General features: G+C 41.3%; 1 protein-coding gene across 1 annotated transcript in view; it reads right to left on the reverse strand.

Annotated features, from left to right (window-relative positions):
- Window positions 1-347: 347 nt before the first annotated feature.
- The window catches only part of eps15l1a (epidermal growth factor receptor pathway substrate 15-like 1a), a 42,564-nt gene continuing 22,544 nt past the window's right edge, over window positions 348-20,367 (reverse strand). Inside the window, exons 18-26 of the mRNA XM_061078637.1 lie at window positions 19,433-19,538; window positions 19,037-19,087; window positions 13,726-13,880; window positions 13,558-13,621; window positions 12,507-12,652; window positions 12,206-12,299; window positions 7,900-8,058; window positions 4,752-4,768; window positions 348-4,396 (exon numbers count right to left, since the gene is read on the reverse strand). Of these exons, the coding sequence (XP_060934620.1) occupies window positions 4,250-4,396; window positions 4,752-4,768; window positions 7,900-8,058; window positions 12,206-12,299; window positions 12,507-12,652; window positions 13,558-13,621; window positions 13,726-13,880; window positions 19,037-19,087; window positions 19,433-19,538 (939 nt within the window). The 3' untranslated portion in view covers window positions 348-4,249. The remainder of the gene's footprint in view (window positions 4,397-4,751; window positions 4,769-7,899; window positions 8,059-12,205; window positions 12,300-12,506; window positions 12,653-13,557; window positions 13,622-13,725; window positions 13,881-19,036; window positions 19,088-19,432; window positions 19,539-20,367) is intronic.

Below are 20,367 nucleotides of genomic sequence, written 5' to 3' on the forward strand. Positions count from 1 at the left end.
AAAAATGTAAGCAGCTCACTGTTATTCATCAGCATGTCAGTAAAGACAAAATTCAAGTTCTTTAAATCTATATGAAATATCCACTTCTTAAAAAGAGAAATAAAACTGACTATAACTAAGGAATTCAGTTGTAAATAGTTATGTTTCAGCTGTCACTATATAAATATGTATTGTTTTAAATAATCATTTTGATGCTCATTTCAAAATACTGAGTGTTGCATTTGTTAATATTACATTCTGTAATGAAAGGTGTTTAGATTGTGCTGCTTTAGTAGGATGAAAACAGCAAGTTGGGGGGGGGGGGGGTGGAAGGTACATAAATAAACACATTAAAAACATATGCTACATATAAAAATCATCAGACTGCTTTCGAAGGATGCACAACACAACCAAAATAAACATCATCTATTGCACAATGGAGGAGTAGGATGAAAAACACAGTATGGATCAGGGTACCACTATGGAGCTCTCCAGTCTAAGCAGCACACAGCAGACAGGCTGAGGTCAGAGGGACAAGGACAGAAACACATGAAGGACAGAGATCACACTATGAGTCAGTATCAAGTATGAGGACGGTTTGGATCTGAAAACTGGCAGTAACTTTCAAGTAGGAAGAGTTTTTCATCAGATATATGATCAGGGTCTTAGATTACTCTTTGATCAAATAGTTCCTGGTTTCATCTGAGGGATTTTACACAACTGAGCCATCAACCTTCACACAAGCTCCAGAAAAACATAGCAAGTTGTCCCGATTCTGAGAGCTACTGAAGGCAACAGGACCACTGTCACTTTCTATGCTTCATCAAAGCTTCTGTTTATATCTTAAAAACAATTATGACCACAGCATGTCATTATGGAGCAGATCTATTTAAATGACAGCAATAATATCAGGTTGCCCAAACCTCCTCCTTGAGCACCCTGTGGGACACACTTATAGACACACACAAATCTATTGAAAATGATAGATTGGTCATTACAAGTGTCATCAAGGGTTAGCTTTCCTGTGGCAGCTGAAACATCTGGCTGATGTGTCATATAAAAGATATTTAAATGGACACTCAAAGACAGTCTTGTTATTTTTGCTGCACAAGTTGTCTGTTACATCGTTGTGAAAAAGCTGACGGCCCTTCAGTTAACTAAAAAAAGACTTTGCTAGTGTTGAAATTCCATTTTAAACTAATGGTTAACTTAGCTAACAACTACGAGCACATCATGAAATGTAACACTAATGACATTTTTAACATTTAAGTCCTAAGTAGGGACAAAAGAATAAAGCAGGAGGTGACTCTTTTAAAAAACTACAAACAGCACAATTTGCTTTCTGTGAGAACTGAAAACAGACAATGATATATGAACACAGTCGCTCATATAGTGACCTTTCCACAGCCGTGTGGCAGGAGCATGGCAAGCATTTGAAAAGCTAGCGAATGCCTTATGACTCAGCAGTAGATGGAAGGCCAACAGAGGTGTTAGCTGTACACAGCTTAGATGGAGAGGCTTATTTAATACCAGGGTCACTCTTCCGACAGTTTGTAACAGCTACAGCAAAGTAAATATTAAGGATATGTAAACATGACAAAGAAAATGGCAGGGAGAGGCAGTTCCCACTGTGGCAGAACCAGTGGCTGCACATCAACTTCAACTTGACCAGCATTCAACTCCAATGTGGGTGAATTCACATTATGCGTTTCCAGCAGACACATTGTTACAGACATGTATAATAAGGGGGGGGGGGGCAATGTGTATTGATCTCCTCAATGTGGTGATTGGGGAAGCAGATATAACTTGTACCAGTCAATGCAAAGCCTTCGTCACAGGTTGCTGTACCCCAATACAAAGGACTGAGTTTACATTCTACCTTGGTTCGACCAAAGATTCAGCTTTTTGCCATTTCACAAAGAGCAAGCCCTGACCCAGGACCATCATATTAGGCATCACATCCAATTTTAAGGAACATAGAACATTTTTGGTAAAACATATTCATAAATTCGTTATGGGAAAAATTCTGAAAATATACACTACTCTTATAATGGCCAAACATCATAAAAACACATGCAAATTAGACAGCCCAATATGAAAAACTGGATTAACTGAGGTTTGGGTTAAATTAGAAATAAAATCATGACACAGGCTTTTATCCTGGCAAACAGGAATCTATATAGTGTCTGGACACTATATGAGATTGTACTAAAGAGAACAATATATATTCACTTCAAAAAAAATTCCAAGTTGTTAAGAGTACTTTGTATTTTCAGAATTCTTCTTGTAACTTCTAGGAACGACTGAAATGTTCAGGTTCTATCAGGAGATATTCAGCATTGTATAATGCTCCTGCTACAGTTGTATCAATATAGTAATGAAATACTTTTCTTCCCATGACAACCAAGTTTAACTAAAAAACTCATCCCTTAAAGTGATGATGGGGAGAACATGTGGGCTCTGAGCAGGACCTGACTGCAGGACATGCACATGGCAAAACAGTAAGAGTGTGATTGATCATGGACACACAGAATAAGGAAACATATATAAAACATGACATGAAACTACAACACAGCGGCTCTGAGTGAAATAGAAAGTCAGTGTCTCACTCAAACATCAGTTTTTGCTTTAAGTAGCTCACAGCAAAACAAGGTGAGTGGTTCAGTCCATGTTAGAACACTAAGCTATGATACGTCACAAACCTTTTCACATATTTCCAGTTTCCAGCCTAATGACACCTGATGTCAGCAACTTAAAGACTTTTACAAACAATCTTAATAGCTCTAGAGTGACTTCAACTCAACAGCAAATTATGTCACAAAACAAGAAATGTGATGTTCTTTTAAAACAAAAACATGTTAACAGAATAATAAGAAATAAAACCTGTGTTAAAATCCCTCGCTTTCTATAAAACAAGGTCAAATGTAGAAAAAATTATTCCCTCATGTTGCCTTTCTTGAATGTGGTGTATGTCACAGCAGGATTAGAGTAGAGGCATAGTTAGCTCTGTTGGTCTATATACACTTTGACAGAAGGGGAGAGAGTTCCCAAAGTCATCACATAAAACTCTCCACAAAACTATCTCACACTCCTGGACAAAGAAAATATATCTGTACAATTTCTCACTGTCAATCATTAGAACTCTTACTTCAACCTGCCAGGTACCAGGGACATTAGAGGGAATCTGTAAAATGGATGTATCAGTTTTTTGCTCCAATAATGTCACAAACGTGAAATGTGAACATATCCCTCTATTGTTGGTTAATAATGTTATCAATGATTAAGTCTGACCTGGAAGAAAGAAGCGGAGGGTGTGGACCAGGGGCCAGATTCTCAGACACTAATCACCCCTGGTGTGGGATCAAAATAAAATGAAACTCAATATTCTGAGAAATATGCTTCATTGAACCCAGAGACAGATGAGAAGATGATTTTCAATTTCAATTTGCCTGCTTTAGCATGTACTGGAGTGAAAAGAATAATAATAACTAATAACTAATAAAACTCATCTGAGTCTGGATCAGTGAGTGTTTCCTGAGGGAAAAACAGGGAGAGAAAACTGTACTGAGGTGAAAATCCTTAATCCTGAGGAGTGAAAATCCAGATTCAGTCTTCTCCATATGCCTCTATAATCACATATACTTTTGCAAAACGTCATTCTATAGCAGTTCATACCAGCAAAACAACCCAACACTGAATACTAAGTGAGAATCAGTGATATGTCCATGTATGTATGTCCAAAGAAATCCTCTGAACCATGGCAGTAAGAATTGTGCTGTGATTTTTCTTCACTGCTGCTTGTAAGAACGGAAGCAGCAGTATTGTGAGCCTGTTTGCCATATTTTAAACCACTGTGAGAGAAGGTGGAGAAGAAAAACCACAAATGCACAAATGCAAACTGCCAATGTGATGTGTTGGGTATGCTTTTCTTATCTGCTCAGGCCAGTGAGTGTATCCAACAGTGTCCGGCAACCATAGTGCTTATACACAGTACCTGCTCCTCCTTCTCTCCTTCAGTATTCTGTCTCTTCATGTCAGCAGGAGTTTTGCAGTGATGATTCTCGGGACCACAGTTTAGTTGTCTTCTCTTTTTTTTTTTACTCAGGGTCAGTGGCAAGACTTGCCATGAAGGTCTTTCTGCTCCTCATTTATTGAGTCATTGAGTATTTGAGAATGTAAATAGTGGGGGTGCAGGTGTCAGTCATGTAGATGTCAGTCATGTTGTCTGTTTGTTAGCCTGTCTACGCACTGTCTGTCTATGTGTAGCGGGTCATGCGTTGGACATCTCTGCCTTGCTGAGGGCGATGGCCAGCTCCAGGTCCTCCTGCTCCTGCTGTCTGAGCCTCTTCAGTCGCTCGCGCTCTGCTCGCTCACTCTCTCTCTTAGCCCACTCCAACTGCTGAGCCTCATTCCCAAACTAGAGAGCGAGAGAGAGAGAGAGAGAGAGAGAGAGAGAGAGAGAGAGAGAGAGAGAGAGAGAGAGAATAGGCCCTTGTTACATGTGTGTCCATTCTGCCTTTATGCTAATTAAATGCCACCTAGATAGGGTGGATCATAACTCCTCCTTTTTTTATTTACCAGAACAGCTACAATGATGGAGCACAGTGGTGAGGAGGAAAATAATAATATCAAGTGTTGGATTTTGTAAGGATCTTTGTATAAAAACTAACAAAAATGTCAACATTCAGCTGAAATATCTTTTAAGTCATACCATGTGGACAGTGTTACAAAACTGTCATTTAATGCAAATTTTATTGAGTCAAATATCTTACCTTAACTTTTTCAGGTCCTGTCAGAGAGAAGGATTACAGAACATAGAGATTATAAACCACAAATTACTTAACTAAGTGGATCAATGATAGTTTACCAGTCATCACAGCACATACACAAAAGCACACACACGCACACATGACACACAAGGATGCCTGCAGAGTTTCACTGTCTTTAGCTACTTATGAGGACTTTTTATCAAGAGCAAATGAAACCTTATATATATATATGTTTTCAGCCTGGTTTTCATACTTTATGTCAGGATGACAGCTGATTGGCCCTAATTTGGGTAAAACTGGAACTAAATTCTACAAATGATAAAGAATAAAGCCTACAGGGCAATACAAACTGCAATTCATAATGATTGTGTCCAATTCTAATTTAAGCATTTTAAAGAGCAAGTTTAAGCTCTTTCAAAGTGGATTTTATTTCTAAACAATATTTTATTTGAATGCCCTTTACTCAGAAAAACACATTAAAAATGTATTCACACTGATGACCATGAGTTTAAAATGGATATTTGTATGTTTATAGAAAGGACTAGAATGAGGAGGTTTTCTTCTTTCAGACAGTGAGTGGTTACGGCTGCATCATCACACTTAAAAACCCTAACCCTCAGAATCAGGGACAACAGACTGCTGCTTTCCACTTTCCATCATCACACATCTAACAGCCGCTTAAGCCTCAAATAGGGGAAGTGATTAAGAATGAACTAATACAGCAAGTTTTGCTAACTGTTACTAAATTATACTCTATATACTATACTAAATTATACTATAACTGAATATTCAGATTTTGAAGCTGATTATATTTGACTATGGTTTATTTAAATTTACCAATTCTGTTTAGGATGAGTAGTTTTATCCTGATCACTTACAGTTAACCTGTGTTATCCTGAATAATTTCCCTAAATGTACTTTCTGTGGTTGCCAAGGTAAAAAAGTTCATCTTGAACTCAGCAGCAGCACAAGACAGGCCAGCAGCTGTCTTGCCACTGCCATGACCTCAGCAGCACATCTGCCACTGTTTTTAGTTTAAAAACAGTGGAAACCGCTTACTGTCTGAAAGCTCCTTTACTTTCAGGAGCTTTGGTAGAACAGCTGAGAAGAACAAATAAGATAATGATTTAATAACAGTATTATTTAATAATAAAAGCTGGGGGAACTGTGAACCATAACAGGAACACTAAATGCTTTACAGGCCTGTTTTTCTTGTCAATAGTATGCAAATATTTTACTTAGATTCTACATAAACTGAATAAAAGGGATTTCCAATGAACTTTGATGAACAATGGTTTCATTTCAACGCAGCGAGGCAGTCAGTTAGTATCTGAGCTCCCATAAGAAACAGATTGTGAAGTAGAGGTATCCGGTTAAACAATAAGGACAAGCGGAAGGATGAGAGTGGTGACAAACATTACATTTATATGATTATAAAAAGACTTGCATTATAAAAACAGACAGCAAACAATTGCTACAAGCAGGCACACACACACAGAGCAAGGTTATGCAGGGATGGCAGACTCCAGATCTGTGAGTTGAGAAGTGATAATGCTGTGTCTAATGTTATATCTGACTCGTAGTTGAACACAATCAAACATTATTCCCTGATTAGTAAACAGTGATTATTTAGCTAAAAGGTTTTGATCTCACTGACTAATACACAGTGACATGAAGTGAAAGTCACACTATTAATTAAAACTACGGACATATGGCTTTCATTGAGTCATTCACAATTTTATACACTTACACGTACATTCATTTAGCTGATGCTTTTATCAAAAGCAACTAACAATAAGTCTCTACATTTTACCATGAAAATTATTCAAACACACTTCTGATATTGGCCCTCAGCCCCTATGAAAGTCCACAGAAACCCTGACAAAGCAGAGATATTCTTCCTGTCAAAACAAACAACAACCACAAAATGGGCTGACACCCTTTCCTGCACTAGAGGAAGATGATGACGGTCACAATGCAGCTCTGCAAACTGCACCACTTTGATACCAAACAGCAGTTTATCTAGTGGGTTCAAATATTATCAGTCCAGTTCACCTCTCATTATCAAACCAGATATCTCTGCTTGTTTTGGCTGCTATTCATTTATAAGCTGCCATTGTTCTTGCAACAGTGAGGGGCAGGGCTCCTGCAGGACATGGATAGCTTAGCTTAGAATTAAGACTTGAAGAAGGGGAAACAGCTAGCCTGGCTGATAGATTGTTTAATCTATAAACAAGATGATATTAAAGACATAGACATGCTGGGACTATAAATCAACGAAGTTAACCCTATTAATTCACAAAGAACTTTTCTGGATATAGAGTGGCAATCTGATTCAATAAGTGAGCACAGGTTACTCACATAACTTCTCTATAAACCTATTTCTTTGGTCCACAAATAAATGCTTTATTGTACTACTACGCCTTCATTTGAAAACAGTGTTTTCAAACTAAAATGACCTCTGAGTGTTTGGATTCTGTATCAGTTTTAATCCCAAATTCAATACCAACGTGCCTGAATACTTGACCACTCACTCCAAATGGGCTAATGTATGTCATCCAATTGATGGAAATAAATCGGAGTGGCGGCCATTTAACAAGACATCTAAAGTACCTTCATGAGGTCTGGGGTTACATTTTATAGACTACTATATATATACTTAATTTTAATCCATAATCAAAATTATAGTTAGTTGTAACCTTGATCTGAATAATGATCTTTATCTAATGGCCTTTACCTTCAAACTTGGTATTAAAAACATGGTGTGCCCCGAACTCTGGCCAGAACTCTGGCCACACCATGACTGGATCTTACAAAATAAATTAAGTGGATGGAACCATTGTACTCATCACCCAAGAAAAAGCAAGACTAAAATATACTTATCACCTGTTAATCGGAAAAACACGTTGGTGCAACATCTTGTCTTTCGACTGAGATACATACAGTTACACTACCTCTGCTACATCCTCTACTCATCAGCCCTCATCAGTCTTTAGTAGATAATCACTATGACTTAAATCTAGAGACTATTCTGGTGTCTGTGGTGAGCTGTGTGGCCTTGTCTAAACACTGATAGTGAAAGAATATCACCAATCTCAATTTACAGAACGGAAGTCTGCAAATCCAGAAGTAGAGTTTTTAGGGGCTTTACTTGATGAGGATGGAGCAAAAGGGTCTTTGCCACTGAACGGGTCTCCCAAGCCCTTTTTACTCTGAAATGGATCAATGATGTCGCTGCCGAACGGCTGGAAGGGGTCACCCGGTTTGGAAGGGTCGGCTGTGCCAGACATGCTCACTGGTGTGCTCTTACCTGAAGACATAAAAGACAAATGTAAATGTCATCACAGAGAAGACACTTTTTCATCCAATGAAAGCTTTCTAGAACAAACAACCTTCTCATAGCAATGATGTGACCTTGTCATGTGACAAACATTTGAAGGCTGACTGGAAAGTAAAAACGTAGGATAGTAAAAGGCATCCTTTACAAAGATCAGGAGAGGTCAGGACATATAGATGCCTTGTGGGAAGCACAGGAATATTTTTTTTATGACGATGAAGATATGCTAAGAGAAGCAAAGACAAAAAAAGCACATATCACAGGTGTGAAGATTTAAATATCTACAAAGAAGGATGTAAACAGACTAAGTGATTGTGTTCACTGATAGCTGAGAAACACTTTAACTCAACAAGGCAGCTCCCACCAGTAACTCTCACCTTAGTGAACTTAGTGAGGTTGTTTGTTGATAACACATGATCCGATGTGAGCGAGCACCAAATTCTGTGCTTCTCATATTTCTGCCCACGCCCTGCTTACCTCCCCTGTCACCTCAAAGTTATCTCCCAGCTTCTGAAAGCCACACAAGTTTCACCTCCACACATGTTCACACACAAAAAAAAAAACATCCAAAGGACCAAAGCCAAAAGTGATACTACTTTGACCCACTGAACAAGAGTTGAGATGGTTGGGCTTCTGCCCACATTACCAACTGTCGGTTAAAGCATTTACCAACTATACCAACACAACTGTGTGTTGCTCATGTTTACAGACCATATTTGTTTTTTGAGTAAATAAAAGCCCCACTGCTACATGTATTATCAGAGAACAAAAAATACAGCATGACAAAGTTTAATCTCATTCATAGAATATAAAGACAAATCAAGGTAAAAGTGATATTAATATTTAATTTATAAATAGTCTCCTTGTTTTATCAAACAGAATAGCAGCAAACCAGTTTACAGATAGAATACTGCTACACTATCTCTTAACATAAAAAATGTCAGTGTAAAAATATATATAAAATGTTATCTTCAAGTATTAGTACTGAACCACAGGGGTTCTGTACATAAGAAAAAATGTAAATCAGCAGTAATTGTAATGGTGACAGTTAGTGTGCTTAACAGGGAGTTGAAGCTGGGCCTAGAAAAGGATCGTGGGAACTTAAAGAGTGAATCGCATTGCTTATGAAGGTGTTATACCACAGGACCAGTCAAACCGTTGTCATACTACATATTGTCTTATTACACAGTAAACCCAGTTGATCGGTGTGAATAGTTCACTTCAGACTCAACGCTGAGCAAAACTGCATGCCTGGCATTTTTTCTTTCTCAGTGAGGCGCGCGCGCACACACACACACACACACACACACACACACACACACACACACACACACACACACACACACACACACACACACACACACACACACACACACACACACACACACACACACACACACACAGAAACCACAATCATGAGCTCCACCCTGTTTTAAAATAATCCACTGGTATCTAATTTTAATATCTACAAGAGGACAGAACGCGCAGTAATCTAGAGAAAACAGTACAGCTACATGTCCTCAATTATTTAAGGCATTTACTGGAGGCTGCAGCCTTGTCCCTTTCACAACTCATTAGGTGGTGAGTCAGTGACATGTGTGAGTGTGTAGAAGGGTAAAATAGAAAACATCAAGACACAAGATTTAATATACGAACTTGAAGACAATTAGACAGTTAGTAACATTGCTGTCATTTGCCACTGCCTGACCTTCTCTGAACCACTGATCCTCATAAACACGCACAAACACATATGCACGCAAGCACAGACGCGCACGCACACACACACACACACACACACACACACACACACACACACACACACACACACACACACACACACACACACACACACACACACACACACACACACACACACACACACACACACGAGAGAGGAAGCAAGTAAGGGTGTGTCTGCAAACCACAAATCATCGCTATTCAAACATCACCTTTCTGTGTGCCTTCACAGACATAGAGCAGTAGTCTGTGAACAATGTTAAAATGTGAAGTGAGTCACAGGAGTGAACAGTCAAGACGTCCCTGACTAACAGCTGCTGACCAATTGAATAGAACAGCATCACAGCTGTAATAGACTTCTCTTTAGTACCCATCAACAACTACTGAGTCTGCAAGCATGTCTTAAATCTATCAGTTTTGTATATATTTTAAGGATCTATTAATTATTTATTTTTGGGACCCAACTTAGAACCACACAAATTCACTTCTTTCTTCTGTGCTGCTGCAAGCCCAAGCCACCCTGACACTATCCTGCAAGATGCCTTGATTAAAAAATGTTTTCCCTAAATGATGGCATAAAAGTTTTAGTCAAATTCAACACCATTGTTTACCAAGGATTATATGACAGCTCAGAGCACAACCTCAGAGCACAATTTGTTTACCTCTACAGCCCTGGTTGGGATGATGTTTCATGTTGGTAACCAGTGCCCTTTGTATGACATACATAGTGCTGTGTTTTCTTTCCAAACAATTCAACTTTAATTCCATCAGTCCACAAAATGTTGTACCAGTAGCATTGTTGGGCGTTATGGTGCTTTTTGGCAAACTTCAGGCACGCAGCAATGTTTTTGGAGAGCAGCAGCTTTCACCGTTGTGTTCTGCCAAGGATATATCATAGGCTATTTAATGAGTTGCATATTGTTGACTCATGAACTAAGATGTAAGCCAGTTACAATGGTTTCTTTATGCCTTTCATGGCTCATCTTTCCTTCACTGAAGACTCTGTGTTGTGCCTTTGGAGTCATCTTGACTGGGTACCATCTTGTAAGTAGACTCGTAACTGTACCAAATTGATTCCATTTCTTTAAAAGTTGTCAAACTATGTACTGATGGATATCTAAAGTCTGAGATTATTGTGTAACCCTTTCCAGGTTCATGCAAATCAACTAATTTCGATCGTGGGCATGGTTCACCTCAGAAGATATTTCTTGTGAATAGCAAGATCAAACTATTTTTAGCAGTCAAGTAGCTCAAACCCACACCTTCATATTCTTATTTTATTGATTGGACTCCAGGTTTGCCAAAAACTGACTCCAATAACCTTTTGCTGAAGTCAGTCTGGGGTTCACATTTTTTCCAACCTACACAGGAAATATTGGAATAATATACTGAATATGGACAAGAACAATGCAGAAATGATTATTTATCATTATATATATATATATAGTTAAAATAAACTGATACACAAGTGTTGCAGCCTGGCTAAAAGGATGCAGAATTATTGTAGGACAATATTAATCAGCTGCACCCTCGTCACACTCAACTCTAACGAAGCAAGTTAAGAACTGTTCGGGTCTCAGAACAAACACCAAGCCATGAGATTCAAGAAACAGACTGCAAAGCTCACAGGCAAGGTTGTGTCAAGGCCCAGTTGAAGAAGTAATAACAGTGACCAATGGAGAAGGCTACAAAAACCTCTCTGTTGTATTGAATGTTCCCAAGTGAACAGTGACCTGAATGATCCTAAAACTGAAGAAGTGTGGAATAACCTGCAATCTTCTTAGGGCAGTATTATATACATGCTTCTAATAGTCTAGTCTACTAGGGCGGCTGTGACTGAGGGGGTAGAGCAGTTGTCTACCTCAACCTCCAACCGGAAGGTCAGTGGCTAAAATCCCAGCCCATGCCGAAGTATCCTTGGGCAAGATGCTGAACTGCCAATGGCCCCTCATTGCTGTTGAATGCACCAAGCAAGTGGAAGTCACTTTGGATAAAAGCTAAATGACATGGAAAATAATGTTATGTACTAGTCTTATAGTAAGGGTGATGATGGGGATGTGGTAATCACACTAAGGAAAACAATGCATGTTGGTTTCTGATACAGAAAGTCAAAGTCCCACTTCCTTCTACGGCTAACCTCTGTTTGATTGGCTTCAGAGTACTTTTGGGCAATGTCTAAGCTCAATAGTTAGTGCAGTGCAACACCTGACTGTCTAAACAAAATAAAATCTCGTTATTCCAGCAAATGAAATTATTTGTTAGCATTTAATGACTCAAACTGGAATAGGGTTCTGATAAAGGTGCTCTAACTGAAGTCAGCCATAGGATGAACCATCCTATAGTATTTTCTTCACTCCCCAAAGACTTGTTGTGTGACACTCACCACTAGGGGGTTTCGGTCTTGGGGGAACACTTTTCTTTGGTGGCAAAGCTGGTGTGTCACTCTTTCTGTTGAACTGGTCGTCCACAAACACTGACTGGCAAGAAAGATTTAGAGGAGCAGTGATAGAATATATGTTATACAGTTTGAGTTGAAACTTCTAAATAATGATAACAAATAATTCCATGCATAGACCTAATGTAGTCCTTTCACAATTTCTGCCTTTTTAAAGTTCAGACTTTTCCGTAAAACCCCTGTAGTCCTGCTGACTATGTGTTTTCAGTAAAGGTTTGGCCTCCGGTACCTTCTGGTAGTCTGGCAGCCAGCTGGCTCTGCCTTCAAAAGGGTCTCTGGGCTTCGACATATGGCTGAAGTCTGCAAATCCAGCTGAGCTGTTACTGCTGCTGCTGAATGAACTGCTGCCAAACGGGTCCAATGCGCCAAATAGGTCTGAAAATGACAGTCACATTGACTTTTTATCAAAAAGCATATTTATAAAGACTGGCCGTAATAACAAGCTTACTTTAAATGTTTAGTTTTATTCAAAACACTCAACTTGTTTGTCTGCCAACTTAGATCTACAGCAAATAGGAAATATAAAATGAAAAATACCACACTGACAAACACGTAGAAGGAAATATATTGCATACATCTTACAATAAAGCTGTTCAGAGGTTGTTCAGCAGGTTTACTCTACCGGTCAAGGCCATGAGGATTTACATGGAGAGTTACAGGTGTTAATGTGCTCTGTTAATGTTTATGTATTTTTATTTTTATTTTGTGTGTCTACAAGATGTAAGGTTCTCCTATATCTGGTAGATTCATAATAATTTTCTTTCCTTTCATTGGATTGTAGGTGGAGAAGATACCTAAGATCAACCGGGACAAGCAAAAACATCTCAATGGCCAGGAGAAGTATTTTTCTAATCACTTTTCTTCTAGACTGGAGGAGTCAAAAAATAATTGATACTAGTTTTACTTTACAGATCCAAATGCAATCAAAGGCACAGAAGGCAGATTTCTTAAGAATTTCACTCATTGGTTTCTCGTCTATGTGCGTAAACACTATCGCTGCCAGAGAAGGAGTGAAATATTGAGCAAAACTGACTTCAAACTCTAAATAGTGTTGAAAATGTGTCTACCTGTTTGTCTTGTTTCTTTGATTTACTATCCTTTTCATACCTGTGGTTGATGAGGCCACTGTAGGCAATGGTATACATGGTTGAACTTGGCTGTTTTATAGGCAATGATATTGGAGAGCACAGACTTAAAGATTTCTTTCAGTTTTGAATAAAAAGGACTACATGATGTTCACAAAAATTGTACATGTAGGAGAAAAACAAATTAAATCCTACCTGCTCCTCTGGGCTTTGGGTTACTTGATGAGAATGGGTCATTGCTTGTGAAGTGACTGGCTTGCTTCAGGAAGCAAATGGACAAATTCAAGTTACACCAATACTCATTTATTATGCTTTGATAGTATTTTGTTTATAACAATGCATATAAAATCTAAATTTACTCACATTTTGATTGACAAGTACTTTTGAAGGTAATGTGGCACTTTTATTGAAGGGGTCTGTTGTGGAGAAGGGGTCGATCTTTGTGGTCTTCTTGAAGAAATCTTCTGATGAAGCTTTGAATGGATCTGTCTCTTTGAACGGGTCCCCTCCAAATGGATCTGCAGAAGAAACCATGGTCAACATCATCTATTCTAATCTTCAATGTTTCTTGGGACATAGTTTCCCACCTAATCTGAGGGGTGAGGTCTGCCTGCATATGGAGAACTGCAGGCCCCCCACTATACACACAGGTACAGCTCAAACTATCATATGGTCTGCCTGCCTACAAGGATGGTAAAACATTTAAAGATGGCCTGCTGATGCCGCAAGATTGCCGTCGATGGACATAGAATGAAGGAGAGAGAAGAGAGAAAGACAGTATAAGCAAGAGACAGCCAGGCACAAATCACAAGGTATTGTGAAAAGTATAAAAAAAAATGTTTGAGTCAAATTAGACGATGGCAGGCCAGTCTAGGTAAGCAGTAGGAAATACTGTGTAGGTCTCTTTTACTCTGTTCACAGTAGCGCTGCAAGTGTGTGATGACCCATGAATCATCATGTTGTATTGTTTATGCTGCTGTATACACAAGTAAAAATTAACCATTTCTTATTAAACATTTTTTTTTAATGGTAATTTAATGTCACAGACACTCGTCCATTCTAAAAGAACATTTTAATCGTCGGTTAATGTTAATGTTTCTGGGTGAGAAAAACTATTCCAAAAGTACATCTCTACATGAAATGACCAAACACAAAAAAACTTGAATGAATAAAACCCCAGTGGAAGTATGGAAGTATGTTTACTGTTGTATTGAGCCTGAGAAGCTAGTGTGATCAGTGGATCTGGGTGTGACGTGCACTGCAGTGCAAAAAAGATTCTATCTCTGATCTACTCACCAGAGAAGTGAAACTACACACCATCACTGAAGAGGGAAGTGTTACACAAGTCACAGTTACACACACTACTGTTTTACATGACTTTAACAGAGGACAAGCCTGTCACCACAAGCATAGGCCAATCTTAGATACGAGCATGACCATTACTAGGGTTGAGAGACCATTTTCCTTGAATGTTTTGTCAGGGTACCAGATTTAGGTAATTTTCATTTGTTGAACTACTTTAAGTTTAGAAAAAGCACCATCATACAATAAGCTATAAAATAAAACATATTTTGTGATTATCTCTATGAATTACTTTCATTCCCTTTACAATCATAAATGTGCAGTGGTTGAGAGAACTTCTATTTAATGTATTCATTCAAGAGTGGGGAATACATTTCACAGGCTATTTTAATGTCAGGGCTTATGGACACTTGGATGACACCACAGGAACAGTATGGAGCCATTTATGTTTTTTTCCCTGTTTTATGTTTGAAGAAGGACTCACCAGTTACTTCAATTGTATTGGATTTGGATGCAACACTCTTTACCCTTGAGACTTCAAATGTGCTTCAAACTCCTCACCAACCCCTCCACTGGCATATATGGGAGTAGATAATGAATGAACTTAAGGTTACATGGGAAGAAGACGACAGCCTTCACGCGGCCTTCCCTGCGAGTAACAAGAGATGGTGCAAGACCAACTTGTGAAACGAATGTCGCCAACCAAACAAAGAGCTGGCAGGCCAAGGAACGGAGAAGCGCCCCACTCAGGACGAACGGTCATCCCGACCGTCGAAAACCGTGGTCTTCCAGTGCTCCAACTCAACGTCGAGGGCCTCACCACCGCCAAACTCGAAATCGTACGTCACCTGGCTGATTCCAATGGGGCAGCGGTTGTACTCCTGCAGGAGACACACTGCACTAACAATAACATCCTCAAGATGCCAGGTTTCCATCTCGCTGGGTCCATTCACAGCAAGCAGCACGGAGTGGCAACCTTCGTGAGGACTGAACTAACCTGGTCAGCCACTAGCCAATCCCCACCAGGCTGCAACATCGAGTGGCTGGTTACTAAAATCCAGGAAACTTCAGTCATCAACGTATATAAGCCCCCACCATCAGAGCTGTCTGCTACGTCACTCCCGCCCATAACTGCCCCCGCCATCTACGCAGGTGACTTCAACTGTCAACACACAGATTGGGGTTACAACTACACAACATCAAACGGAGTGGCGCTGAGTGAATGGGCCTCCAACACCGATGCCCTGCTACTGTACGACCCCAAGGAGCCGCCAAGCTTCTTCTCTGCACGCTGGAACACCTCTACCAACCCGGACCTGGCCTTCGCTGTGTGCCGGAGCAATGACCCGAAACCGGAGAGACGCGTCCTAGACAGGTTTCCCCGCTCACACCACCGACCGTCCATCATTAAAGTCCCATCACTGGTGCAACCGGTACCAGGGAAACCTGTCAAAAGATGGAACTTTCGAAAGGCCAACTGGGAGTCATTTGCTCAGGAGACAGAAAGAAGGATTGCTAGTCTGCCAGAACCTGATGCAGCCAACGTGGACGCCGCCTATGAAGCCTACTGTAAGGTCCTCCTAGGAGCGGCAAAAAAGACCATCCCACGCGGCTACAACAGGAACTACATCCCTGGCTGGGACGATGAGTGCAGCCGCCTCCTGAGCGCCCACCAGAGGGCTATCTCCAGGGAAGATGTGGATGCGACTGCACAAGCACTGCTTCAGAGACTGGACACCACACGCAGAGACAGATGGACTGAAGTTGTTGAGTCAATCGACTTTACCCACTCTAGTCGGAAGGCGTGGCAAACCATCAACCGGCTAACAGGCAGATGCACAAAGCCCCCAAGCTGCCCAGTCACAGCAGATGCCATCGCGTCCGAGCTCCTGAAAAACGGTCGCTTCCCAGACGCAGACAAAGATGTTGCCCGTCTGATAACGGAGGAGGTGACTTCCCTCTCCAGGGTGGCCAGTGCGGATTCCAACCTCTCAGGAGAATTCACAGCAGACGAACTCAGTAAGGCCATGAGCAAGCTCAAGCCAGGCAAAGCTCCAGGACGTGACAACATCCACCCAGAGTTTGTTATGCACCAGAGCACAATAACATCCAGCTGGCTCTGTGCATTCTTCTCATCCTGCTACCAGAGATGCAAGCTGCCCAAGATCTGGCGCCGTGCTTCTGTAATCGCCCTGCCAAAGCCAAACAAACCTGCGGAAGACCCCAAGGCATACCGACCCATATCGCTGCTCTGTGTTCCATTTAAAATCCTGGAAAGAATGATCCACTGCCGCATTGAGCGTGTGATTGACCCACAGCTTCCACAGGAACAGGCCGGTTTCCGTCGCGGTAGGTCCACAGTGGACCAGGTTACACTTCTGTCTCAAGACATCGAGGACAGCTTCCAGGATAATGAGAAAGCTGGGGTAGTGTACCTGGACTTGACCGCCGCGTACGATACCGTCTGGCACCGCGGACTTCACCTGAAGCTGCTGAGGACAATAACCGATCGACATATGGTGAAATTCATCATGGAGACGTTGTCTAACCGCAGTTTTGTCCTACAGACCAGCGATGGCCAGCGCAGTAGGCTAAGAAGACTACGGAACGGTGTCCCAGAGGGCTCGGTCCTTTCTCCGATGCTGTTTAATATTTACATCTATGATCTACCAGACACAGCATCCAGAAAGTACGGCTACGCAGACGATCTCGCAATCATGCTGAGAAGACCCACATGGAAGGCAATGGAAGACGGTCTCAACCAAGAAATGGTCGTCCTAGTAGCCTACCTACGAAAGTGGCGCCTGCAACTCAGCACCGGCAAGACTGTTACAGCAGCATACCATCTCTGCAACAGAGACGCCAAGAGGGAACTCGAGGTATACATCGACCACAAGCGCCTGGAGTCCCAGCAAGCGCCTAAATACCTTGGTGTGCGTCTGGACCGGACACTGACCTTCAAACAACATCTCGAAGATGTCCGGGCAAAGACAATATCAAGGGTCGCACTGATCCGTCGCCTCGCTGGCACAACCTGGGGAGCCACTGCCAAGACACTACGGTTATCCACCCAAGCCCTGGTCTTTTCAGCAGCGGAGTACTGTGCCCCAGTATGGAGCAGAAGTCCACACACAAAAATGGTGGATGTGGCTATCAACAACGCCCTCCGGATCATCACTGGATGCCTGAAGCCTACCCCAATCGTCCTGCTGCCAGTCCTTGCAGGAATCGCACCGGCTGGCCTACGACGAGAGGCTGCCACTCTCGTCCTGGCAAGGAAAGCACGGAAGCATGACTGGCACATCCTCCATGACACCACAGAGACAGCAGCTCCTCTGAGCAGACTCAAGTCCCACCACCCTTACAACAAGGCGGCACAAGAGTTGCTCCGGTCCACCACTGAGGACCTGTCCAAAGATGGATGGCTGGCGGCAGCTTGGAAACAGGAGTGGGAGAGGGCTGGGCCAACCCAAATCCACCACTACATCTTGGATCCAGGAGATGGAGCCACAGGAGACCTTCTTCCACGCCGGCAATGGACTCTGCTGAACCGTCTGCGTACTGGGGTCGGTCGGTTCAAATCTTCAATGAAGAAGTGGGGCCTGGCAGACAGCGCTGCATGCGAGTGTGGTGCCCCTGAACAGACTGTCGAACATATTATGACCACCTGCCCCCTACACAGACCACCCTCGGAAGCCGGCCTCTTTGACGTGGGACCAGAGACAAGGGCATGGCTACAAGACACTGAGTTGGACCTCTGATGTTACACGAAAGAAGTTAAGGTTACAAGCACAAAAATGTGTATATGAAGTGGGGGAATACTTAGCAGTGTTGGGCCAACAGGACATACTGAGTAAACCAGGCAGGAAGGATCATGGTCAGAAAGGTGAGCAAGAAACCAACAGACAGCATCTCAATTGCACTCCATCAACCAGGCCTTTATGACAGTGGAATTTGGCAGAAGACATTTAGTGTAAAGATTGAGGCAGCCAACATGAAGTTTGTCACACAGCATTTTAAGAACTCTGAGAGCCTTAGGAAACAGATAATCCAATCTAATGTGGAAAAAATAGAAGAACCGTTTGGACCCAACACTACAACTGATTGAGGGTTCACCATTGAGTACAACAATGACCTGAAGCAAACTGCCAAGACAATCTGGGAGGAGATCTAAAGATGGCAGTTTACAGAGGTTTGGAGGAAAATTAGCAAAAATACTAATTCCAGATGTGGAAAAACCTGTAGGGACATATCCAAGACTTAACTTTGTAAATATTGCCAAAAGGTTTCTACAATACTGAATAAAGGGTCTGGATACTTAAATGTAAATAAGTGTTTTAACTTTTTGAGCTTCTTTAACCCAAGTAAATACCTGTGGACGTTGGTGGCTGCTTTGCAAAAGGGTCATTTTGGAAAGGGTCACCTATAGAAAAAGAATCAAGCAGACAGGTTGGAGGAAAAGGAAAAAAGAGCATTGTGAGGTGGAAGTTATATAAGATAGTCAGAGAGCAACTCAAGCTGAAAACAATATATGCAGTCTGGAATAAAGGAGACTTAAATAGATAAACAGTTAACACAGTCAGCTAAGAGACAACACAAGGGGAGAAGTAAATAGAATTAAAATATGTGATCGAAAATGGAGAGGCAGAGTAAATGGATGATGGAGGAGTGTGGCGGAAAATGAGAAATAAATACCTTGAGGAATACAGACAGACAAACACTGATTACTAGATGGGAATAATGTGTAGAGGTTAAGAGGGGTGATAACCTTTAAATGGGTCTGTTATGAAGGGGTCTTCAGAGTGGAAGGGGTCAGTGGGAAGCTCCTGAGGCTGGCTGTTGAACACGGATGGCTTCAATTTGAAAGGATCCTCCTGTGGTAAGAAGCAAAACAAGGAAACAAACAGAGAAAGAAGAAGAAGTCTAATCAAAACATTTCTTTCGATGAATGCCTTCACTACATCAGGTGTTAGTATATTATAACTTGTTGTATTCGACACACTAAAAACACAATCTGTCTTTTGACTATATATTGACATAGAATTTTGGGTTGCATTGACATTAGAATTATAGAAATACATCAGTTATATCAATCCCATCTCTACCTCTGACCAGCGTCTTGCTCTATTTCTTTTTCCTTTCCAATTTCTACCTTTGACTCACAGAAAGAATGTTCTTCGTTTGAGTTTTGGTTCTGGTGGGGTCTTTGTGTGGGGAGTTTGCACACAGACATTTCCCCATGTCTGGGTGGGTTTTCTCTGGGTACTCTGGCATCCTCCCACTGTCCCAAGACATGGTGATTGGGATTTAGTTAATTGAAAACTCTCAATTGACTGTTAGCGTAAACATGAGCATGAATGGTTGTTGATCTCTGTATGTTGGGAATATCTCCGACCTGTCCATGGAGTACCCCATCTCCCAATGTCAGATGGGAATGGACTCAAGCCCCACCATGACCCTCAAAGGATAAGCAGTAAAGAGTATTGATTGATGACCATGTGCTACCATTTCAGTTTTTTTTTTTAAATTAAGAAATCCCTGTCCTTATAACATGGGATGCACACACATAAGTCTTGACACTGAAACAACCCTTTGAATTTGTGAGGACTAGCCAAAATGTTATCACAATGTCCTCGCAATGATGGAATTGAACTAAGATTGGCCCTCTTAACTAAAGAAAAACAAGCACACACAGGCGCACAC

This window comes from Limanda limanda, chromosome 9 (genome assembly GCF_963576545.1).
Source record: "Limanda limanda chromosome 9, fLimLim1.1, whole genome shotgun sequence".
NCBI lineage: Eukaryota > Metazoa > Chordata > Actinopteri > Pleuronectiformes > Pleuronectidae > Limanda > Limanda limanda.